Source organism: Saimiri boliviensis, chromosome 4 (assembly GCF_048565385.1).
Source record: "Saimiri boliviensis isolate mSaiBol1 chromosome 4, mSaiBol1.pri, whole genome shotgun sequence".
Lineage (NCBI taxonomy): Eukaryota > Metazoa > Chordata > Mammalia > Primates > Cebidae > Saimiri > Saimiri boliviensis.
This window is the reverse complement of record NC_133452.1, coordinates 148,806,862-148,832,854: the sequence shown is the minus strand read 5'-3', so window position 1 is coordinate 148,832,854 and position 25,993 is coordinate 148,806,862. Positions and strand designations below refer to the sequence as shown.

Sequence of the window (25,993 nt, the reverse complement as noted above, 5' to 3'; positions counted from 1 at the left end):
TTCTCCAGATGAGGCTTTCTGGTGTTGACATTATTGCCAAGATTTTTAGAGTGAAAAAGCTCTTATTTTTCCTTTTTGTCTCAGTACATGGCCTGTACATAATAGACGCTCAAGAAATGTTTATTGAATGCAGGCTGAATGAATGAATGGATGAATGAATGAGGGATAAATAACAAGAGATGCTCATTTACAACTGAAGGCTCTTAAAAATCGAGCCCCTCCTATCAGTACCAGGCATTGTAAAGCTACTCAGAGAATACTATGGTACAATTAAAAGCCTCACAGGATAGAATTTGGTCTCTATTTTGCAAGTAAGATAATACTGGGGAAAGGGGGGTCACAGAAGAGGAAAGTGTTCCAAACTTCAGACAGATCTATGCGATAGCACCTCTCTTGAATGCTTATCTTCATTCTTGCAAGGACTTTTCAGTGTTCTCAATGGAAAACATGACATAGGGACCAGCCTACATTCCAGCATACGAGAGAGAAATGTTCTATTCTGCGAGGTCCTTTTACCAAAGCAACAGACAGTAAATTCTGTCGTAAAGCACATCCTGTTTCTTGTTAATGACTTTATACTATGTACAGAACTTTGGCTATGAGTAAACTAAAAATGCTAGTGTTGAAACTTGGAAACAAAATCAATTTTCCACTCAAGTAGCTTACATTTTCAAGGAGATTGGTGAATTACCCAGAAAACCATTTCAATACCTGTTTGTGAGCAGAGTGGTGACTGTTAATGTGTTTATAAAAGATTCCTTCTTCAAAGAAACCTAATTCTTATTTTCCTAGACAGTATTATCTACAATTCTCTTTTTCATTAAAACATTTGTATATGATGAGTATCTGGTGCAAAGATCTGATATCATTTAAATTTATCCTTGATCATAACAATAAGCTAATATAGAGGTGAACATCAAGAAACAGCAAGACTAAAACTGGCCAAAGTGCCCAGATTGTTCTACCCAGCCATCCTGTTAGTGTATTTCACAGTATCCAGTGGATTTTTTTTTTTTTTTTTTTTGAGACAAGACTTTTGCTTTTGTTGCCCAGGCTGGAGTGCAATGGTGCGATCTCGGCTCACTGTAACCTTTGCCTCTCAGGTTCAAGCGATTCTCCTGCCTCAGCCTCCCGAGTAGCTGGGATTACAGGTGCCCGCCACCACGCCTGGCTAATTTTTTTGCATTTTTAGTAGAGATGGGGTTTCTCCAAGTTGGTCAGGCTGGTCTCGAACTGCCGACCTCAGGTGATCCACCTGCCGTGGCCTCCCAAAGTGCTGGGATTACAGGCATGAGCTACCACACCCAGCCTGTCCAGTGGATAATTTAAGTATAATTATGTAGCCAGGTCCTGAAGCTGTAAATGTCATCCTGAAACCATTAACATTAGAAGACAAAAGTCTCTCCCAAAGATGGGCTCCTCTTCCCAGCTGCAGTTTCCCTTCAGTCAGGAGTTATCATAGCTCAAAAATACCAGCTGGGTTGTATGGCAGTTTCACTCTGATTGAGGGTTCTTTCGCGATGCCTCAGTTCTAGGCATTCCACAGTAAGGGGGTAGGTATTAAGCTCAAACTTGTTAGCAAACAGGCTTGGTGAATTAACCAGCCACTTTAAGTCTCCGTTTCCATAGATACAAATACCATGTACATAGTGGCCTGCAAAGGAAAGAACAAGAAACACTGTCAAAACATGCTTGCTTTCAAAAGAGTGATGGACTTAACAGAATACTAGAGTTACTCTCTGAGTAACTACAACTGTGCCAATGCCACAGGATTCAAATGAAAATGACTGTGCAGTCTCAGCCCACAGGGAACTGGAACTCGAGTTAGAAGAACAACAGGTACAGCCGGCTGGGCACAATGGCTCATGCCTGTAATCCCAGCACTTTGGGAGGCCGAGGCGGGTGGATCACGAGGTCAAGAGATTGAGACCATGGTGAAACGCCCTCTCTACTAAAAAATACAAAAATTAGCTGGGTGTGGTGGTGCATACCTGTGGTCCCAACTACTCGGGAGGCTGAGGCAGAAGAATTGCTTGAACCCAGGAGATGGAGGTTGCAGGGAGCCAAGATCGCGCCACTGCACTCCAGCCTGGTGCCTAGCAACAGAGCAAGACTCTGTCTCAAAAACAACAACAACAACAACAGGTACAAATCCATATTTGAAGAAAGTGAGAGTTAAATCATACAAGGCATACAATAATTTTATATCATTTTAAATTTGTGTTAGTAACATTATAGGTGTTAGTTTGGGCTGGATGATTCTTTGCTGTGGGGGCTGTCCTGTGTTTTGTAGGATGTTTAGCAGCATCCTTAGCCTCTACCCACTAGCTACCGATAGCATCTTCTCCTCAATTGCGAAAACCAAAAAACGTCTGCAGATATTACCAGATGTCCTGTGGGTGAGCAAAATCACCCCATCTGAGAAACACCTGTTACTATCTTCATTATTACGTTAATTGTTGTGGTCATTGTCAATATTAATATTAAAACTGCGTTAGTAACATTATGGGTGTTAAAAGGCCATTTATGCACAGTTGTCCCCTCTTAGCTGCAGTTTTCCTTTCTGAGGTTTCAGTTACCCCAGGTCAGCCATGATCCAAAAATAATAAGATATTTTGAGAGAGAAAGAAAGAGAGCACATAACTTTATTTTTCTTTTTTTGAGATGGAGTTTTGCTCTTGTTGTCCAGGCTAGAGTGCAATGGCACAATCTTGGTTCACCGCAACCTCTGCCTCCCGGGTTCAAGCGATTCTCTTACCTTAGCCTTCTGAGTTAGCTGGGATTATAGGCGTGCACTAGCACGCCTGGCTAATTTTGTATTTTTAGTAGAGATGGAGTTTTTCCATGTTGGTCAGGCTGGTCTCGAACCCCTGACCTCAGGTGATCTACCTGCCTTGGCCTCCCAAAGTGCTGGGATTACAGGAGTGAGCCACCATGCCCAGCTAGCTTTAATTCACATAACTTTTTTATGTACATAACTTTTATTGCAGCATATTGTTATAATTGTTCCATTTATAATTAATTATTATTGTTAACCTCTTACTATGCCTACTTCAAAAATTAAACTCTATCATGGATATGTATGTACAGGGAAAAATGAAGTACATTTAAAGTTCAGTACTGTCTGTCTTGAAATGTGTCCCCTGTGGGTGAGAGGGGCCTACTGTATTATTAAATTAGAGTTACAGATGAGAAGTTCTACAGTGATACAGATGGGAGAGGTCTTTATGGGTTGCACTCGATAGGTCTTTTTTTTTTTTTTTTTTGAGACAGAGTTTCGCTCTTGTTATCCAGGCTGGAGTGCAATGGCGCGATCTCGGCTCACCGCAACCTCCGCCTCCTGGGTTCAGGCAATTCTCCCGCCTCAGCCTCCTGAGTAGATAGGATTACAGGCACGCGCCACCATGCCCAGCTAATTTTTTTGTATTTTTAGTAGAGACGGGGTTTCACCATGTTGACCAGGATGGTCTCGATCTCTTGACTTTGTGATCCATCCGCCTCAGACTCCCAAAGTGCTGGGATTACAGGCGTGAGCCACTGCGCCCAGCCACACTGGGTAAGTCTTTTACCTGAGCAAGTGCCTACCTAATATCTCTGCCTAGATGTATAATAAACCTCAGAAATGTAACATGTCAGATTTGAATTTGTTTTTTAACCTCAATAACTTCTGTGGTGGGGACTTTCTGCTGGAAGCGGGGGTTTTGTAGGGTACAGGTTAGAAACAAGAATGGTAGGAAGTTATAACCATTTTCCAGATTCCTCTGGTCACACAATAGAACAATTGCTTTTTGACCAACTTCACAGACTGAAGGGTTGGGCCTTGTATCCCGTAAGCATAGAGTCCTTAAAGATGTTTGAATAGAAGAATTGAATGATGAAACTGATTTTAGGAAGATTAATTTTGAAGTGTTTTGCAGGTACATTAGAAACCAAGAGGCTGCAGTAATAACAATGTAAACTGGAGAGCTCATTCAAAGTGAATGACTGATGAGTGGGAAAGGAAAGATACTGAAAACGCTAGTGCAGGACAGACAGAAGGTCATGCATGCTGAAGAACGTGGTGATTAATTCAGTGGGCAGGGAAGAAGCAACATAGCGTAAATCAGGCCAGGCGCAGTGGCTAACGCCTGTTATCCTAGCACTTTGGGTGGCTCAGGCAGGTAGATCACAAGGTCAGGAGTTCAAGACAAGACGGGCCAACATGGTGAAACCTGATTACTACTAAAAAATACAAAAATTAGCTAGGTGTGGTGGCTCGTGCCCGTAATCCTGCTACTTGGGAGGCTGAGGTGGAAGAACTGCTTGAACCAGGACCTGGGAGGTGGAGGTTGCAGTGAGCCAGATTGCACCACTGCACTCCAGCCTGGGCTGCAGAGCAAGACTCCATCTCAAAAAACAACAACAACAACAACAAACAAACAAACAAAAATGAGTGGAAATCACAGGGGAAAGAAGCCAGAATTGCAGGAAGTTAAAGAAGTTAAAAGAAATTTCTTGGTGAATTGATCTAGTCTGAAGTCTGGAACGCTGTCCCCTGCTGTGACCAGGCAGTGAGAACTGAACACACAGGCCTCATGCACAAGCTTAAGGAAATAGAAGTGAACAAGGAAAGAGTATTTCGGCCTGGAGCAAGCAGAGGGTTCATAGGCAACTTGATGTCTTCAGGATAGGGGCAATAAGTCCACGCTTTCAGAGAGAAGGCAAAGAGGCAGCAGAAAGGGAGAGGCTGAGGATGTGAAAGGGCAAGGGGAGAGAGTGTGCCCACAGATAGCTGAGACCATAGCTGGTGGCTTTGGTGGGGGGATGAGTGACTTTTCCTTTTGAAACTGGAGGGAACAATAAGAAGGTGTGTCCACACTGCTCTAAGATGGCGGGGCGGGATGACATGACAAGGGACTAGATGATGGAATTTTGATTACACATCTTGAAAGTTCTTCTTCAAGTTGAAATGGTCACTTTTGAGAATAGAAAGGCTGTTTTGGGATAACCTTGTGATATGGTTTGGCTGTGTCCTCACCCAAATCCCATCTTGAATTATAGCTCCCATAATTCCTACATGTTGTGGGAGGGACGCAGTGGGAGATAATTGAATCATAGGGGGCGCTTTCCCCCATACTGTTCTTGTCGTAGTGAATAAGTCTCATGAGATCTGATGGTTTTATAAGGGTTCCCTTTTTGGTTGGCTCTCATTCTCTTTTGCCTGCCACCATGTAAGATGTGCCTTTCACCTTCTGCCAGGATTGTGGGGCCTCCCCAGCCACGTGGAACTCTGAGTCCATTAAACTTCCTTTTCTTTGTAAATTGCCCAGTCTTGGGTATGTCTTTATTAGCAGTGTGAAAACGGACTAATACACCTTGGGAGCTTAAAGGTAAGCAGGAAAGCTGAAAAGTGAACCTTAGGAAGGGCACTAGGAAAATAATGAGGTAAACGAAAGGATAAGTAGGTAGCCAGGAGGCCTAGCTGAAGTTAGATGACAGGACCCAATGCTAAGCACCTAGTCTGTGCTAGGCAGCCCTAGCAAACTGATATTCATGCCCACTATATGCTGGGCAATATTCTGAATGTGCCAGGACTGATAAAAACTCTTTTTCATAAAGTTGTATAGAAATTGAACTGACTTAGGATTTCTAGTTTTCTTCCATTCCGAGGGGTATCCTTCTTGCTAGTGTCACCTGTCATCCATCCACCATGCCAGAGCTGTGCAAACCCCGACAGCTCTCCAAGCCCCTGGGAAGGCTGCCTATAGGGGGAGCAGGGACTGGCCCGAGGGATGGAGGTCCAGCTAGCTCTGTGGTAAGAACATGACATCACTTCTCCTCTCGACCACTTTCCCCTCTGAACAGCTGGGCTCTCAGAAGGCACAGCAAGAGGAATAAACAAAAGGGAAGCTGACTCTACAGGAAATAATAATAATAATAAAATTAGCCAGGTGTGGTGGCACATGCCTGTGGTCCCAGCTACCTGGGAGGCTGAGGCGGGAGTCCTGAACCCAGGATTTTGAGGTTGCAATGAGCTGTATTCATGGCACTGCACTCCAGAGTGGGTGACAGAGTGAGACCCTGCCAATGAAGAAAGAAAGCTGAAAACTAGCAGGGAGAAAATGGCATCATGATTTGAACCTGTCTTTTCATCTCCCTAGGTAATTAAAGGTTGGTGAATATCAGTGAAATGTTTAAACTTATTTTTGAAGGACTGTGTCTTGAAGCCTCTGGCTTCTCAAATAACTAACAGATCAGTCTAAATATAGCAGCAGCTCTCTCTCCATGAGAACCCTGGATTCCACAGCTATCTTCCTGCTAACATCAACAAGCAGTATCCTAGAAGCAAACAAGGAGAGCCTCACCGTGGCAGCCTCCATGTTTGTCTTCCATGTCATTCCACTTTATAGCTCTGAGGTTTCCAGTCCAGGATGCATTTGGCATAGAGCCAGGAACACCTGCAATGTAGGTAAAGAAGAAGTGTAGAGATGAGAACCATGAGAGAAGGGTATCAATTTCATCAATTAAGGCTCCAAGTCAGGCTTACTTTCTTTCAGTATATTACCTTTCACATTTCACGTGGATTGGTATGTACTGATCTACCCATCTTCTGTTTCCTCCAGTTGATCTTTTGACCAGAATTTTAGTTAGCTCGTAATCTAACTAGTAAAACGTCTAATTCAATCAGCATACAAATCAATACACTAATACAATCCTGATCCATTTACTAATACCTAATTCAGTTGAGGGTGGGGTGCTGCAGTCTGGCATCTTGCTAAGCCAAGGTTTCTCAACCTCGGCACGATTGTCACTTTGGGCTGGATGATTCTTTGTTGTGGGGGCTGTCCTGTGCTTTGTAGGACGTTTAGCAGCATCCTTGGCCTCTACCCACTAGACACCGATAGCATCTTCTCCTCAATTGTGACAACTAAAACACGTCTACAGATATTGCCAGATGTCCTGTAGGTGAGCAAAATCACCCCATTTGAGGAACACTTGGTAAGTGTTTCTCACATAACCCTGTCTATGTAATAAATTTTGGGTAGGTCATAGAGATTGGAGGGTCTATTTATAGGTATACTCCAAGATTATAATATACAAATCATTACTAGTGAAGAAGAGGTCAGACATAGGGGCTCATGCCTGTAATCCCAGCACTTTAGGAGGTGAGGTAAGAAGATTCCTGGACAACATAATGAAACCCTGTCTCTACAAGAAATAAAAATTAGCCAAGTGTGGTGACACATGTTTGTAGTTTCAGCTACTCTGGAGGACCATGTGAGCCTGGGAAGGTCTAGGCGGCAGCGAACCGTGATCATGCCACTGTACTCCAGCCTTGGCCACAGAGGAAGACCCTGTCTCAAAATAACAAAAAATTAATGGCCAGGGGTGGAGGCTAATGTCTGTAATCCCAGCACTTTGGGAGGCCGAGGTGGGTGGATCATGAGGTCAGGAGATCAAGACTATCCTGGCCAACATGGTGAAACCCTGTCTCTACTAAAAAATACAAAAAATTAGCCAGGCATGGTGGCGCGTGCCTGTAGCCTCAGCTACTCGGGAGGCTGATGTAGGAGAATTGCTTGAATCTGGGTGGTGGAGGTTGCAGTGAGCTGAAATTGTGCTACTGCACTCCAGCTGGGCAACAGAGAAAGACTCTGTCTCAAAAAAAAAAAAAAAAAAAAAAAGAAAGAAAGAAAAGGAAAACATGGGAATCAACAAAAAACAAAAATGCAACTAAAAGATAAAAACTTTGCTTAAGAGCTGCAGCATTTTTCACCAGTGAGTAATGCAATCTAAATGTAATTTGGATATAATGGCACTATGCAAATGTTATCGGTACCCAAATTGCAATAGTCCTCTCTTAGAAGATTCTTTTTAATTATTGATAAGATATAGTGTGGTAGGCAGAATAATGGCCTCTACCCACCCCCTCAAACATACACAGACAGAACAGACAAAGATGTCCACATCTTAATGCCTGGAACCTGAGAATGTGTTATTTTACGTGGCAAAGGAGAATTAAAGTTGCTGATCAGCTGACCTTAAAACAGGGAAGTTATCCTGAATTATCTGGGTGAGCTCAGTGTAATCACAGGGATCCTCAGCATTGGAAGAGGGAAACAGGAGAGCTGGACAGAGTGATGCGACATGAGAAGGCTCCACTCTGACCCTGCCTTTGCTGTGTGAAGATGAGGGAAGGAGCCACCAGCCAGGAATGTGGGAGGCCTCTAGAAGCCAGAAAAGGCAAGGAAGTGGATGGTACCTGGAGCCTACAGAAAGGAACCTGACCCAGCCAATGCCTGGATTTCAGCCTGGTCAGGCTTTTGTCCTACAAAATTGTAAGACAATAAATATATTTATGTTGTTGAAGCTGCTAAATTGGTGGTCATTTGTTGCAGTGCCAAGTAAAAAGCTAATACACATGCTAATGAGAAAAAAAGACTCAACGGCTGTGTGCAGTGGGCTCATACCTATAATCCTAGTGCTTTGGGAGGCCAGGGCAGGAGGATTGCTTGAGGCCAGGAGTTTGAGACCAACCTGGGTAACATAGTGAGACCCTATATCTACTAAAATTTTTTTTTTTTAAATTAGACAGGCATGGTGGCTCATGCCTGTGATTCCAGCTACTCAGGAGGTGGAGGCCAAAGGATCACTTGAGCTCAGGAGTTCGAGACTGCAGTGAACTATGATTGCACTACTGCACTCCAGCCTGGGCAACACAGAGAGACACCATTTCCACAATTTTTTTTTTTTTAAATAGTCAAGCATGGTAGTACACACTTGTGGTCCCAGCTACCGGGGAGGCTGAGGTAGGAGGATTACTTAAACCTAGGAACTCAAGGCTGCAGTGAGTTTGAATACTACTGCATTCCAGCCTGGGTGACAAGAGAGGGGTCGTTCCTAAAATAAAAGAAGAAAAAAGCTACTTACTGATTATTTTTAATAGCTTTTGATAAGGAAAAAAATTGGATAAAACCAGTATTTTAAAGAAATTTAATTGAATTAGGCTTTAAAAAATATTAATAAAAATGTGCCTTTTCAGAAGAAAAAAGGTCTGTTCTTTTGCCCTGATGTCATATGATAATTATATGATGATCTGATTTGTAACCAGGCTTCCTTACTAAAATGAAATTTTGTTGCATCCTTTCCTGTAAACAGCATGAGTCTTAAATCCTAAGGGCTTTCTATAAGGCAAGGGTCTTTTCTTCTTGCCACCTAAACTTGAATTTATTTAATATAAGTACTCAAGTATTCAAGAGAAACACTATTAAGCAATATTTCTTTCTTCCTTTTTTTTTTTTTTTTTTTTTGAGATGGAGTCTTGCTCTGTAGCCAGGCTGGAGTGCAGTGGCACAATCTTGGCTCACTGCAACCTCTGCCTCCCAGGTTCAAGCGATTCTCCTGCCTCAGCCTCCCAAGTAGCTGGGACTACAGCCATGTGCCACCACGCCCAGCTAATTTTTGTGTTTTTAGTAGAGACGGGGTTTTGCCATGTTGGCCAGGCTGGTCTGGAACTCCTGACCTAAGGTGATCGACCTGCCTTGGCCTCCCAAAGTGCTGGGATTATAGGTATGAGCCACCATGCCCAGCCTATTTCTATTTCTTTAACTTGCATTTTAATACTTTAAAATTATTTTGGTGCTTGCTTATCTAAAAATAATCTTCCTTGTTTTTTGTTTTTTTGAGACAGAGTTTCGCTCTTGTTGCCCAGGCTGGAGTGCAATGATCTTGGCTCACTGCAACCTCTACCTCTTGGGTTTAAGTGATTCTCCTGCCTCAGTCTCCTGATAGCTGGGATTACAGGCATGCACCACCATGCCTGGCTAATCTTTGTCTTTTTAGTAGAGATAGGGTTTCACCATGTTGGCCAGGCTGGTCTTGAACTCCTGACTTCAGGTGATCTGCCCACCTCAGTCTCCAAAAGTGCTGGAATTATGGGTGTGAGCCACTGTACCTGGCCCCCTGTTTTGTTCTTAACACACATTATAAAAGAATTTAGAGTAAAACTTGTCTGGTTAAGCTGTAGAGTGGGGAAGGAGAGCCAGGAAAGCAAAGAGAGAAGCTGCCTTACTTATCTACTTCTGTGTGAGTAGCTGACGTGTTATTATGAGCCAGTGTCTATTATATAACCACATCATAAAAGTATGAAGAGGGTGTTCCCATGAGAAAAGGTCATTGAATGTTCACACAACTATATTTTTGAGAGCACATGACATTTTTCTTCCTCTTTCAGTCTCTTTACTATTGATCATCTCAAAGTGACTCTTACTCAGAAACAGATTCCATTATTCCAGGGATAAGATCGTGACATTTATAATTAATGACCTGCTGTCTTTATAAAATGAACACATAACACCTACTAACCGCCTGCTAGTAAAATTCTAAACCTCAACTTCTATACTTTCTGTTTGACGACAGATGTCAAACATGTCTGTGCTTAGATTTTATTCATGTTCGTGCATTAAAACATTACATTTTTAAAAGCAGAATGGGGAAGAAGGGCAAACAGAACAAGTAGAATTCTACTCTTTTTGCAAAGAATTCTGAGGCACAGAAATATCTGGCAGGAGTGGGAACAGACTCTTGATATTCAAGTGTGGTTCTTGGAGTAGGGGCATTAGCAGCACCTGGGAGCCTGTTAGAAATGTAGAATCTGGCATTCTGCATTTGGGAGGCTGAGGCTCAGTGGTTCACGCCTGTAATCCCAGCACTTTGGGAGGCCAAGGTGGGTGGATCACCTGAAGTTAGGAGTTCAAGACCAGCCTGGCCAACATGGTGAAACACCATCTCTACTAAAAATACAAAATTAGCTGGGTGTGGTGGCACGTACCTGTAGTCCCAGCCACTTGGGAGGCTGAGGCAGGAGAATCGTTTGAGCCTGGGAGGTGAAGGTTGCAGTGAGCTGAGATCGCACCACTGCACTCCAGCCTGGGCAACAGAGTGAGACACTGTCTCAAAAAAAAAAAAAAATGCAGAATCTGGCCAGTTGTGGTGGCTCATGCCTGTGACCCCAGCACTTTGGGAGGCTGAGGTATCAGAGGCGTGTGAACCAGGGCAACTCCATCTTAAACAGGAGCTGGGTAAAATGAGGCTGAAACCTACTGGTTTGCAATCCCAGACAGTTACGGCATTCTAAGTCACAGTCATAAAGACCTTACTGATAAAACAGTTTGCAGTAAAGTTGCCGGCCAAAACCCACCCAAACCAAAATGGCGATGAGAGTGACCTCTGGTCATCCTCACTGCTACCCTCCCACCAGCACCATGGCAGTTTACAAATGCCATGGCAACATCAGGAAGTTACCCTCTATGGTCTAAAAGGGGTAATAATCCATCCCTGTTTACCGTATTATAAAGAAATAACCATAAAAATGGATAACCAGTTGCTCTGTCTATGGAGTAGCCATTCTTTTATTCCTTTACTTTCTTAATAAACTTGCTTTCACTTTGCACTATGGACTCACCCTGAATTCTTTCTTGTGTGAGATCCAAGAACCCTCTCTTGGGGTCTGGATTGGGACTCCTTTCCTGTAACAGAGGCAGGTGGCTCTCTTGAGTCCAGAAGTTCGAGACCATCCTAGGCAACATATAAAAACCCATCTCTATGAAAAATACAAAAATTAGCTGGCTGTTGCAGTGTGCACTTGTGGCCCCAGGTACTCAGGAGGCTCAGGTCGAAGGATCATCTGAGCCTGGGATGTCAAGGCTGCAGTGAGCCAAAATCAGGCTACTGCATTCCAGCCTGGGTAACACAGTGAGATCCTGTCTCAAAAAAAAAGAAAAAAGAAAAATAAAGAAGAGGGAAAGAAAGAAAGAGAGAGAGAAAGAGAAAAAGAAAGAAAGAGGAAGGAAGGGGGGTTGGACCCAGGGCTGAGGCAGGCCCCCCCCTCCTTCCCGACTCAGTGGACCATGCCCAGGGCGGCAGCGGCGGCAGTTGTGGGGGGCGGGGGTGGGGAGTGACTGGGCGGTGCCGGCGCAGGAGACGATGCCGTTTCCAGTTACAACACAGGGATCACAACAAACACAACCGCCACAGAAGCACTATGGCATCACTTCTCCTATCAGCTTAGCAGCCCCTAAGGAGACTGACTGCATACTTACACAGAAACTAATTGAGACACTGAAACCCTTCGGGGTTTTTGAAGAGGAAGAGGAACTGCAGCGCAGGATTCTAATTTTGGGAAAACTAAATAACCTGGTAAAAGAGTGGATACGAGAAATCAGTGAAAGCAAGAATCTTCCACAATCTGTAATTGAAAATGTTGGAGGAAAAATTTTTACATTTGGATCTTACAGGTTAGGCGTACATACAAAAGGTGCTGATATTGATGCGTTGTGTGTTGCACCAAGACATGTTGATCGAAGTGACTTTTTCACCTCATTCTATGATAAGTTGAAATTACAGGAAGAAGTAAAAGATTTAAGAGCTGTTGAAGAGGCATTTGTACCAGTTATTAAACTCTGTTTTGATGGGATAGAGATTGATATTTTGTTTGCAAGATTAGCACTGCAGACAATTCCAGAAGATTTGGACCTACGAGATGACAGTCTGCTTAAAAATTTAGATATAAGATGTATAAGAAGTCTTAATGGTTGCAGGGTAACCGATGAAATTTTACATCTAGTACCAAACATTGACAACTTCAGGTTAACTCTGAGAGCTATCAAACTATGGGCCAAACGCCACAACATCTATTCCAATATATTAGGTTTCCTCGGTGGTGTTTCCTGGGCTATGCTAGTAGCAAGAACTCGCCAGCTTTATCCAAATGCAATAGCATCAACACTTGAACATAAATTTTTATTGGTATTTTCTAAATGGTATGTGTTTAGATTATATTAAAATAAAATTGATTGTAGACACTGAAAAAAAAAGAAAAAAAGAAAGAGGAAGGAAGGAAGAAAGGAAGGAAAGAAGAAAGAAAGAAAGAAATTGAGCCCCATGCTAGGCCTCTTGTACCAACATCAGCATCTTCACAAGATCCCCAGGACAGTCTTGTGTGTGATCAAGTGTGAGTGGCTCTGAGCTGTAAGCAACGCTGGGAGGAGCATGCAGCTTGTCCTGGGCAGCGACAGCACATCCTTTTTTCTTCCCCTCCTTGACCTCCTTCTCTCAGTCTTTACCAGGTTTTTAGGTTAGTCTCTTACTAACTCTATTCTCACTCAAAATCTGCTCTTGTGAACAAATCTGGCCCATATATCCTTGGGTTAATTGTAACTAACTTGTCCCCACTGCTCGGAATATATGCATTTTAAGAGCCCGGCCAAATTACTTCCTTGAAGGCATCAGCCCACCTGTTAGAGGAGAAAGCTGCGCTGAGCAGAGGGCCAGCTCTCACAGTGCCTTTGACTTCATAGCACTTGGCCACCGGGAGACTCAACCAATGTTAAAGGAATGCATTAGCGTCCCAATGCAAGGGTGGCCCCATTGACTCAGTCAGTCTTTAGTGCTGATGGGCAGGACCATTTAACTTGTGTGAGGATCAGACAGGCCTGGATACTGTCTTGACTCCCCAAAAAGATATGGCAACTTAAGGTGGAATAATCTCTACTTCTCAGTATCAAAAAGCATTTCTTTTACCTTTTTTTTTTTTTTTTTTGAGACAGAGACTTGCTCTGTTGCCCCGGCTGGAGTCCAGTGGCATAATCTCAGCTCACTGCAACCTCCGCTTTCCAGGTTCAAGTGATTCCAAGTAACTGGGTACATGCCGGCTAATTTTGTATTTTTACAAATTTCCAGCTAATTTTTTGTGTTTTTAGTAGAGATGGTGTTTCACCATGTTGGCCATGCTGGTCTCAAACTCCTGACCTCCACCCGTCTAGGCATCCCAAAGTGCTAGGATTACAGGGGTGAGCCACTGTGCCTGGCCTCCTGTACCTTCTTAGTAAGCACCAACCCATTTCGGTTTGCCCTGCAACAGTGACCTGAGTGACCAGCAATCATCCATTCTCCATATCTGTCCTGCTTCGTTCAACTTGCTTAGGGAAGAGATAAAATATTCAACAAGACTTCTGTTGACAGCTCAATTTGAATACTTAGTAAGCATCACTTGATTATTACTTTGAGGAGATAATGGCAAGTTTAAGTTTGAAGACCCCAAATGTACAATGTGCCCACTTTTCAGTAAGTAATTTAACTTGGCTTGGGCTGAAAGATACATGGAGATCCCAAAGCTACCAGCCCCATCACTTGTGCCAATGTCCAACTGCTCCTTCTTCACTCCCTAAAAGCCTCTCTATTAAGCCTGTTTCCTATTCCCACCTCATCCCGAGACTGCCCCCGGGCTGAGCACCCTGATGGAGTAGACACTGGTCTAGGGATTAGGGAACTTCCATTCTCATTCCAGCTTTGTCATGAACCAGCTGGGTATCCTTGGACATCGTTTAACATTTCTAAACCTCACCTCTAAAAGGAAGGAGGTAGATTAGATCAATGGCTTCTCAAAATTTTGGACTGGAACCCACCGAAAAAAACACCTATATACCATCATACATACACACGTATATAAAGCAAACAAAAGTTCCATAAAACAACACTTGTAGGCCGGGTGCCGTGGCTCACACCTGTAATCCCAGCACTTTGGAGGCCAAGGCGGGCGGATTACCAGAGGTCGGGAGTTCAAGACCAGCCTGACCAACACGGTGAAACCCCGTCTTTAAAAAAAATAAAAATAAAAATAAAATAAAAAAATTAAAAAAAAAACACCACTTGGGCTTATTACATGCAGTGCACTTGTTACTTTATGTTGTTTTCTAGTCTAGTTTCATCTTAAAAATTCTGATCAAAAACTGCTAAAGTGATTTCTGTATCCTCTAATGGGATAGAACTAGTATTGGAAAAATACTGGACTCGATTCTATTATCGCATTTGCTGTTAGGATTACTATTACTGTTGTTTGTCGCGACTCTGGGAGGGTCGTTGCGGGGAGTATGGGTAGGAACGCATCCTTCATTCACAGGAATCCTAGCAAAGGCCTATTTTGTATTATTTCTAGGATGGGGCAAAACAAATGTCAATATTATCTGAGAAAACATTTTAAACTATAAAATCCAGTTCTCTCATTTGCTCTTCATAGGCTTATGTAAACAAAGCATTTGAGGCAAAGTTTACAGAGTAGCCAGGAATGTTTTTATTGGGGCTCAGCCTTTCTTAGTCAAATAACTGTATTTATTAAATAAATGAACATGATTCTTTGAAATGCAAGCTTTATTTATATTGACTTGACTTTCTCATTATTATTCTTACACAGTTTGGTCCTCATTTTGGGAGACCTATCTGTGGTAACAAGTTCCAGAAATTGCCTATTATTTAAGCTCATATATATATATATATATACCTTTTACTTTCTTAAGTAAACAAGGAATTTTGTTTTTAAATATCAAATCGCCAATGCTGATGAGAATATATTGAAAGAGCTTTCTCACAATTCAATGGGGGTGCTGAAATTGGTTCAGTTGTAGAAAATCAATCTAGAAACATGTAGGAAAAGTCACCATAACTGCCAATTCCCTTTCACTCTTTAAATTAGTATCTTTGAAATAAGCTAAGGAAATAACTTTTAAAATGCAGAAATCTGTATATGAAGATGTTCATTATGAATTACACAAAGTAACAAACAGCACAGGCTTTGAAGTCAGATAGAAAAGCATTGCTACTACTAACTGTATGACTCCGAACAACTCTTGAATCTCTTTAAGACATGGTGTCTCTTTAAGACATCTTTAAAACCTCACAGGGTTTTTGGAGAGTTAAATGAGAAAAATGTATGTGCAGTGCTTTGCAATGCCTGGTATACATAACCATTAAATACATGGTTGAAAATATAATCCCTTTAATAAAATCATGGGGACAATGTCTGTGGAAGAGACTGCTTTTTTACTCTAATCTAAAGCAGTTTTATCAACCTCAGCACTACTGACATTTGGGCCAGGTAATTCTTTGTTGTGGGGGCCTACCTATGTCTTTTAGGATGTTTAACATCGTTCCCAGTCTCTTTCCACTAGATGCCAGTAGCAGGCCCCCAACCACAGATGTGACAGACCAAAATCTCTCCAGACATTGCCAAATGTCCCCTCAGGTGCAAAATCACCCCTGGTTGAGAATTATTGATCTAGAGTTAAAACAAAAACAAAAACACCAGAATATGAAATTGTATACTATTACTATTAATAAACCATGCACAAATATTTGCATGTGAAGTGTGAGTGGAGGAAAAATGCCAGTGTTTTTCTTACTTATAAAACTTACTTTAATGTCACATTGCTTTTATATTTGTTACAAAAGTTGATTGATATACATCTGAGTTTTTTTGGGCTTCACTGATTTAGTAATTGTGCTTGTGACTAATTCTAGTAAGTCAACTGATTATCCTTGACAACAAAAAAATAGAAAATTACCCAGTGGCCGAGAATTGTAGTGTTAAATAACTTGTAGGCTCTTATTCCAATTGCTAATTTGGATCATTTTTAGAAATTAAAGAATATATATCTGTTTCCACCCACTACAGCTTCATTGATCAATTGATCACTTAGGATTTTTTTTTTTTTTTTTAATAGATACGGCTCTTGCTATGTTGCTCAGGCTGGTCTCAAACTCCTGGACTCGAGCAGTCCTCCCACCTTGGCCTCCCAAAGTGCTGTGATTATAGGCATGAGCCACCACGCCTGGCCTATTTAGGATTGTTAACACAAGAAACTTACTAAAAGACACCCTGCTTTGTTTGATGTGGATGCTTCTAGTTTTGTAGTCCCTGAGACAATGGTATAGCATTCTTAATACGACATCTCTGTGTTCACCTCTCATAACTGCCAACAAATTCACTCCTTAGTTACAAAAGGAAAAGATGAAATGAGAGAAGGAAAACCCCTGAATTTTAGACTTGAATGGATTTTAGAGCTTTTCTAGTGTTTTCCCCTCATTACCAAGCTTTGCAAACTAAAGCCTAGAAAATTCACTTAAATTTTCTAGGCTCTAGTTTAGGAGTGCAGATGTGCTAACGAACTTGTTGATTTTGTTTCCAGATAATTTACTCACTTACTCAAATACTTTCTTGCATTCCTCCAAGATTCCAGAGTAGATGTTGGAGGTAAAGCCATGAATGGGATGGATATTCTTGGGGTTTTCAGCTTAATGTATTTAGAGAATTTATGTTTATCAGTATCTTCAGGCTGGGCGTGGTGAGTCACGCCTGTAATCCCAACACTTTGGGAAGCCAAGGTGGGTGGATCACGAGGTCAAGAGATTGAGACCATCCTGGCCAACATGGTAAAACCCCATCTCTACTAAAAATACAAAAATTGGCTGGGCGTGATGGTGGGGCGCCTGTAATCTTAGCTGTTTGGGAGGGTGAGGCAGGTGAATCACTTGAACCCAGGAGGTGGAGGTTGCAGTGAGCTGAGATCGTGCCACTGCACTCCAGCCTGGTGAAAGAGTGAGACTCCATCTCAAAATAATAATAATAATAATAATAATAATAATAATATCTTTTATTTTAGAAGCAGCCTAAATGCCTTCATGCCAGAGTCATTCTTGGATGCCTTCTGGTGACAAGTGGGCAAGGTCAGTAGAAAGTTTAGAAACATGGGCAATCCTTGGCTCAGAGAGTTCAGATTTCATTACAGTGCTGACATGGTCCACTGGCCACCTGCCTACACAGCTCTGCTGTTTATCATTTTCAGCTCTTGTCAAACACTCCTCTAATTATAGCAGATTTTCGAGGTAGTGAAGGCCTTCAGCTTCCACAGTCCCAGACACGTAGCCTGAGAATGCTCTCTTCTTTGCTCCACTAACCCATGACATGCTTCAAAATCTTTCACGTGCATGATTAACCTGATCTATTAGTTATCCCCTTCCAGCTACACCTGTTGAAGTTTTGCACAGTACAGGAGTCCCCAGTGGATTTCAATCTACCAGCAGTTCTCCATGCTGGTTAATAGCATTGCTCAAACACATACCTTTTGCTTTCCTTTGAGGCCACAGCCCTCACTCAGGTGCCCCATATCTCTCATCAAGACCATTGTTACTTGCCTGCCAATGGGTCTCTCTGCCTGCAGTCTTTCCACTAGATGCAGTCATACCATCACATGGCTCTTGCTATAATCAGCATTGATCCCATCATCCTTATATTTGGGGGGAGGGGTGCAGGTTACCCTGTGTCTGATTTTTCAAGCCAGCTTGAGATGCCCCACAACCACTCACCCTTCAACAAACTCAAACTTGCCCTCATCTTGGACCTCGTCTGTCACTTCTTACCAGAATTCCAACTCCTCAGCTCATTTCTCTTTTTACATTCTACATTTGTTCCCCCTGGACCCAGCTTCATGCTTATCTCCTCCGTAAAGAGCTAGATTCTGAACTGTCATTTCTTTCCTTTGCTTCAAACTGTCACTAACCAAGCAGACTGCCCCAGCCAGCTCCTCAGAATTATAACCCTGGCCGGATCCATCACTTCAGTTCTATAGATTGCATTATGACCAGGAAGATGCCAAAATGCTGACCACAAACACATAAGAGCTTTTACAATCTTGCCCTCTGCTACAGTTTGAATGTGTCCCCCAAAATTCATGTGTTGGAAACTTGATCTCCAGTGCAACAGTTTTGAGAGGTGAGACCTTAAGAAGTGATCAGGTCAAGAGGGTTCTGATGTTATAAATGGATTAATGCCATGATTTTGAGTGTGGGTTCATTATTGCAGGATTGGGCTCGTTATCACAAGAGCAGTTTTACTATAAAAGCAAGCTTGACCCTCTCTTGCTTCTCTCTTATGTGCTGTCTTGCCCTTCAACCTTAGGCCACGGGATGATGCAGCGCAGAGGCCCTCACCAGATGCCACGCCATGTTCTTGAACTTCCCAGTCTCCAGAATCAGGAGCCAAATACATTTCTTTTCTTTATAAATTACCCAGTCTCAGGAATTCTGTTACACAGCAGGAAACAGACTAAGACACCCACAGACTACAAACAGCAGTCTGGGAGCCCAAAAGCCACATTTGATTGGTAGACCCCTGCAGTAGGATGGAATGGAGTCAACATGGAAAAACCAGATTCTCTATGGAAGTCTGAATTCCCATTGTCCCTTGACAACAATTCACTGGGGCTTTAGGCATCCAAGAGCTCTCCAGCCACCTTGGCCCATCATGTTTCACCCACCTACATTGTCTGGCCCTGTTGACATGTAGTTTCAATACTGGGTTCCAGGCCTCATCTTTCTTTTTTTTTTTGATTTGGAGTTTTGCTCTTGTTGTCCAGGCTGGAGTGCAATGGCACAATCTTGGCTCACTGCAACCTCCACCTTCCAGGCTCAAGTGGTCCTCCTGCCTCAGCCTCCTGAGTAGCTGGGATTATAGGCATGTGCCACCACACCTGGCTAATTTTGTACTTTTAGTAGAGACAGGGTTTCGCCATGTTGGTTAGGCTGGTCTTGAACTTCCAACCTCAGGTGATCCACCCACCTCAGCCTCCCATAGTGCTGGGATTACAGGCGTAAGCCACCACACCTGGCCCAGTCCTCATCTTTCAACACTGTCCACACACACCCAACTGTCCTGCCACATATCTGGGAATTCCTGAATTGAACTTTCATTTTCACATAGCTCTTTGCAACTTGGCTTATGCAAATGTCTAACATAAGAAAATACGCTCAAATTTGTTAGGAAGTGAAGTTACTACAATTAAAACCCTAAGATAGCCTCTCTTTTTGTGTTTGTTTTGTTTATTAGAGATGAGGTCTCTGCTATGTTACCCAGGCTGAATTTAAACTCCTGGGTTCAAGGGATCATCCCATGTCAGCCTCCTGAGTGGCTAGGATGACAAGCACACACCACTGCACCTGGCAATTCCTCTTTTTATACTTATCAAGCTGACAAAGATTTAGAAAATCATAATGCCCTATGGTGAAACAGGTAGAATAAAATGGAAATCTCAAGCCTGCAGGTGGATGTATAAATTGGTACAATGTTTGGAGAGCAATATGACATTCTGTATTAAAAGCCTTAAAAATGTGCATATCATTTGACTCAGCACTTCAATCTATTGGAATTTGTCCTAAGGAAGTTATTTATAAATTACTGTTTGAGGCAGAGGAGAGATTCTGAAACCTAAGCAGGATTCCAGTGCCTGCTCTGTCAATTACTGTGAGACCCAGGTTATCTAGGCTCTCTGTTCCTCAGTTTCCCTTTCTGTAAACTGGGGTTAAAAACAGCATGTTTACCACATAAACTTACTGTGAAGTATATAATATACTTAAAACACTCTGAATGGTGCTTGGTACATAGTAAGTTCTGCTAAAGTATATGTCATCATTATCAATTTTATTAACAAAACTATTACTAGTAAGACCTTCCAAATGTCCATAAGTTAGGGCTTTTCTAAATAAATTATATTGCGTTCAAATGATGGCACACTACAGAGTTAATAAAAATTGTGACCAATTCTTCATGACATGAAAAGCCATGACATACTGTTAGGTGGGGTGAAATGGTTTGGATTTGTGTCTTTGGGCAAATCTCATGTTGAATGGTAATCCTCAGTGTCAGAGGGGGTGCCTGGGTGGGAGGTGACTGGATTGTGGGGGCAGTTTCTAACGGTTTAAGCACCATCCCCCTAGTGCCGTCTCGTGATAGAATTCTTGTGAGATCTGGTTGTTTAAAAGTGTATGGCACTTACTCCTTACTCCTCTTCCTCCTGCTCTAGTTGTGTGAGGTGCTTGCTCCCTCTCTGTCTTCTGCCGTGTTTGAAAGTCTCCTGAGGCCTCTTCAGATGCTGAGCAGAGGCCAGCATTCTGCTTCCTGTATAGCCTGTGGAACTGTGAGCCAATTAAGCCTCTTCTCTTTATAAATTACCCAATCTCAGAGGATCACCTGAGGTCAGGAGTTTGAGACCAGCCTGGCCAACATGGTGAAACCCAGTCTCTATTAAAAATACAAAAATTAGCTGGGTGTGGTGGTGCGCCCCTGTAATCTCAGCTACTTGGGAGGCTGAGGCAGCAGAATTGCTTGAACTCAGAAGGCAGAGGTTGCAGTGAGCCAAGATCATGCCATTGCACTCTGGCCTGGGTAACAGAGTGAGACTCTATCTCAAAAAAAAAAAAAAAAAAAAAAGAATAAATTGATTAAATAAATAGCCTAGTCTCAGGTATTTCTTTATTGGAATACGAAAATACACTAATGCATGAGGAGAGCTGGTTATAAAAACCAGTAAAAAACTAAACACCGCATGTTCTCACTCATAAGTGGGACTTGAACAATGTGAACACATGGACACAGGGAGGGGAACATCACACACCAGGGCCTGTCAGGGGGTGGGGAGCTAGGTGAGGGAGAACACTAGAAGGAATACCTAATGTAGATGATGGGTTGATGGGTGCAGCAAACACCATGGCATGTGTATACCTGTGTAACAAATCTGCATGTTCTGCACATGTACCCCAGAACTTAAAGTATATTTTTAAAAAAAACAGTAGACATGTAAAAATATGCTTTTATATAAAAAACATACACTGAACTATTATTTCTAAGTATTGAGTTTAGTGATAATTTTTATTTTACTTTTTATAGTTTTCTGTATTTTCTTTATTTTTAAAATGTTACTTTTATGATGATTGCTGGGTAGGTAGTGATTTTAAAAATTTCTTAACCACTATTTTATAAATTTCTTGTAATGGAAGTTGAAGGTACATTCCCTAAATGAACGAAAAAAATTTATTTTAAAAAGAGATCCCAGTAAATATCTTGCTTTATGTTTCCACTAAACAAGGATATATTTTGATTTGTTGTGGCAGATTGCAAAAAATAGTCACAAATGTGTCCCACTGCTATATGCAGGCCGCTGTTCAGTATGGCTTTACAGCTTTTCCATTAAGAGGGGGAAAATGGCCGGGCGCGGTGGCTCAAGCCTGTAATCCCAGCACTTTGGGAGGCTGAGGCGGGTGGATCACGAGGTCAAGAGATCGAGACCATCCTGGTCAACATGGTGAAACCCTGTCTCTACTAAAAATACAAAAATTAGCTGGGCATGGTGGCGCGTGCCTGTAATCCCAGCTACTCAGGAGGCTGAGGCAGGAGAATTGCCTGAACCCAGGAGGCGGAGGTTGCGGTGAGCCGAGATCGCGCCATTGCACTCCAGCCTGGGTAACAAGAGCGAAAACTCCATCTAAAAAAAAAAAAAAAAAAAAAAAAAGAGGGGGAAAATCTTTTTCTACGTGTTGGATCTTGTCTTGGCCATGTGACTTGTTTTGGCCAATGGAACATGAGCAAACATGACATGAAGGCGTCTGTCACCCAGGCTGGAGCGCAATCTCGGCCCAGGCTGATCTCAAAACTCCAGGGTTCAAGAGATCCACATGCCTTGGCCTCTCAAAGTGCTGGAATTATAAGCATCAGCCAGCACACCTGGCCCAGTGATAATATGGTATAGTATTATCTGTAGTACTAAAGCACCAAGGATTGTGTCTCAGTAAGGAGAGAGTTTATTTTTCACCAAATACAACCACTTTAAGTTTTGGAGACTTTCAAAATACAGAAAAGTTCGAAGAAGCAGCCAACTGCTTATTTTCCAACTCCCTCAAATTAGCTAGTGTTAGCATCTTGGCATATTCGCCTTGTGAATCTTTACTTTTCTTCTCTTTAAATTAGTATTCTGTAACTTGTACCAAATAGAACAGTGGTTATTAGATTTCAAATAATACATAAAAGTACAAAGAATAAAGATCAAATTAAAAAAGCACATTATGAAATCAAATACTTACAAGTAATAATCATTAGCATTAAGAAAGCATTATTCAAAAATAATAATAATTCCAGCACTTTGGAAGGCTGAAGTGGACGGATCACCTGAGGTCAGGAGATTGAGACCATATTGGGCAACAAGGTGAAACCCTATCTCTACTAAAAGTACAAAAATAAGCCGGGTGTGGTGGCACATGCCTGTAGTCCCAGCTACTCGTAAGCTGAGGCAGGGGAATTCCTAGAACCCAGGAGGCAGAGTTGCGGTGAGCCGAGATCGCACCACTGCTTCCAGCCTGGGACAGAGCAAGACTCTGTCTCAAACAAAACAAAACAAAAAACAAAAACAAAAACAAAACTGTGTTAGCTGGGCAAGGTGGCTCATGCCTATAATCCCAGCACTTTGAGAGGCTGAGGCAGGTGAATCACTTGGGGGCAGGAGTTCAAGACGAGCCTGGCCAACATGGTAAAACCCCATCTCTACTAAAGATACAAAAATTAGCTGGGTGTGGTGGCGGGCGCCTGCAATCCCAGCTACTCAGTAGGCTGAGGCACAACAATCACTTGAACACAGGAGGCGGAGGTTGCAGTGAGCCAAGATTGCATCACCGCACTCCAGTCTGGGGAACAGAACGAGACTCTGTCTCAAAAAATAAATAAGTAGGCCTGGCTTGGTGGCTCATGCCTGTAATACTAGCACTTTGGGAGATCAAGGTGGGCAGATCACCTGAGGTCAGGAGTTCAAGATCAGCCTGGACAAAATGGTGAAACCCTGTCTTCTCTACTAAAAATACAAAAATTCGCTGGGCATGGTGGTGCACGCCTGTTGTCCCAGCTACTCAAGAGGCTGAGGCAGGAGAATTGCTTGAACCCAGGAGGCGGTGGTTGCAGTGAGCTGAGATCACACCATTGCACTCCAGGCTGGGGGACAAGAGTGAGACTTCATCTCAAAAAATAAATAAATAAATAAATAAATAATTAAAATAATTAAAAAAAAAAAAAGACTGTGGCTTATGCCTTCCCCTCCCGCTGTTTGCATGTGGACCAACACGGGTGTTTCCTGCTGCGGCCCTGTGGGCTGCGCTGTGCCTCTTGTTTCTAGGGGAACTGTGAATAACATTAAAGTTTTGTTCCAATGGCAGAAACCAAAGGAAGAAAACACAATTTCATAAAACATCTTTCTGCATAAATAAATACTTCCATGTCAGCTTATGACAATAACATTAACTATTAAATAGCTGACTAAATTGTATTGAACATAAGTTGAAAACAACCTTCCTTTTTTTTTTTTTTTTTTTTTGAGATGGAGTCTTGCTCTGTCACCCAGGCTGGAGGGCAATAGCGTGATCTCGACTCGATGCAACCTCCTCCGCCTCCGCCTCTGGAGTAGCTTGGACTACAGGCATGCATCACCACACCCTGCTCTTTTTTTTTTTTTTTTGTAGAGATGGGTTTCACCATGTTGGCCAGGATGGTCTCGATCTCCTGACCTTATGATCCGCCCAGCTTGGCCTCCCAAAGTTCTGGGATTACAAGCATGAGCCACTGTGCCTGGTCTGAAAACAACCTTTCACAAGGGACCTGCACCATTGAGATATGCAAGGTTTCCTTACATTAAATGAGGTCAGGCGTCAAACGTGTACTCTTGTACACGTTTATCACTTTGATGGGTTTTTGAGTACAAAAACTGCCTCCTTAGGACTTAAGTTTTATTGGATTCCAGAAATGAGAGATTCTGTTGTTTGCAGCACTTTAACATCAAGTAGTAAGCTTTTTCTGCCATCTACTTATTCAGATGTGTTTGTTCACAGTTTGATTTAGGTATTTTGCATTTCAAGTGGATTTCCTAGGTTTCACTGACTCTTTCAAATAAAAGTACAGCATTGATTTGCCTCTCACAGCAGGGTCGTCTCTCTCACTGAAATCAATAGAGCACAGTATGCCCTGTACTGTTTTGTTTGCAAGTGGGAGGAAAGTTCTTAATGACTCTGCTAGACAAATTTTCATCTTGCCTTGCACACAGTGCCTTCTTCACCTTCAAAACAAGGCACCAGGCTGCACCCAGCTGGATGTAAATCAAGAATTCATTTGCAACTTGTAAAACCTTCCCTCCAATTCCATGTAAGAGTAGCCAAATGAGAAATTATGCTCACTTAAAACTCTTGCCTAATTTTAACCCCTATTTACAACCCAAGACAGGTCAAGAGTTGTTTAAGGTCATTGGTAAATTCTGTTTGTTGCTGTGTGTGCTGGGGTATATGTAGTCTGGGAACTAAGTCCCTATCTCTTGAAAGCCTAATGTTTTATAAAGAATAGTGGCGTAGTTCTGTTTACAGTGTTATTCTTCAAATATGAAAAAAACACCTAAATAAACTTTTAAAAAAAACAAAAACATGGGAGACAGAGTCTTTTAATGTGCTGTGGAAGCTCTCCCCATCCCCTGGCCACAAAGAATATGCAGAAATACAGGGAACCTAGTACTGGCACTTCTTCCTGAAATACCCATTTAACTGGACATTTGGATGAAAAGCCCTGGGCTTCAGTTAGAAGTTACACAGTGACCCAAAACCGCACACATCTAATTCGGGATAATTGTTACTCTTGGAAGTGTCTGGGAAGGAGCCCTTGGTGGGTAGGGGGGATTTTAGGAGTACCAGGAACATGGTTTCTTGAGCTGCTTATACAGGTATGAGCAATGTAAAAACTCAGTGGTCTGTTCAACTCTGATATGTGCAGTTTTCTGTATGCAGTATTATATTTCAATAAAAAGTTTACGAAAGTTATAGACAGAAGTGTAATATTTAAATAACTTTGTAAACTAAAGCATGTGACTTCAAGGAAATGTCGACCTCTTCAGTGGCTTGCCTTCCTACCCTCTCCTCTGCCCAGGGCCAACTTAGGGACTGTAGTAGCAGTTTTCAGGATCCAGTTTTCAGGCATGAAGGGATTTACTTTTTTTTAAGCCTCAGCCTCCTGAGTAGCTGGGATTACAGGTGCCGGCCACCACGCCCAGCTAATTTTTGTATTTTTAGTAGAGAAAGCGGTTCACCAGGTTGGCCCGGCTGGTCTCGAACTCCTGACTTCAGGTGATCCATCTGCCTCAGCCTCCCAAAGTGCTGGGATTGCAGGCATGAGCCGCTGCACCCAGCTGGCTTTACTTTTAAGTACTTGCATGTTTTAGAAACAGAATTATGGGCATCTTCAGATCAAAACCAATCACTAATATATTCAATTTATAGGAAAAAATAAACCAGTGAGCCGTCTGCAAACCTAAACAGAGCTTCTCCTGTATGA

General features: G+C 42.4%; 1 protein-coding gene and 1 pseudogene across 4 annotated transcripts in view; one reads left to right on the top strand and one right to left on the bottom strand.

The window, feature by feature from the left end:
- Positions 1 to 985: 985 nt before the first annotated feature.
- The window catches only part of GCNT2 (glucosaminyl (N-acetyl) transferase 2 (I blood group)), a 99,345-nt gene continuing 74,337 nt past the window's right edge, over positions 986 to 25,993 (bottom strand). For 3 of the 4 annotated variants that reach the window (XM_074398425.1, XM_003927353.4, XM_003927354.4), the window contains exons 2-3: positions 6,345 to 6,437; positions 986 to 1,654 (exon numbers count right to left, since the gene is read on the bottom strand). In XM_074398425.1, coding sequence (XP_074254526.1) covers positions 1,464 to 1,654; positions 6,345 to 6,437 — 284 coding nt within the window. In that variant the 3' untranslated portion in view covers positions 986 to 1,463. Of the gene's footprint in view, positions 1,655 to 6,344; positions 6,438 to 11,443; positions 11,557 to 25,993 lie in introns of all 4 variants that reach the window. The other variant, XM_074398426.1, reaches the window with a different exon arrangement.
- Positions 11,924 to 12,866, top strand: LOC101031664 (poly(A) polymerase alpha pseudogene; annotated as a pseudogene).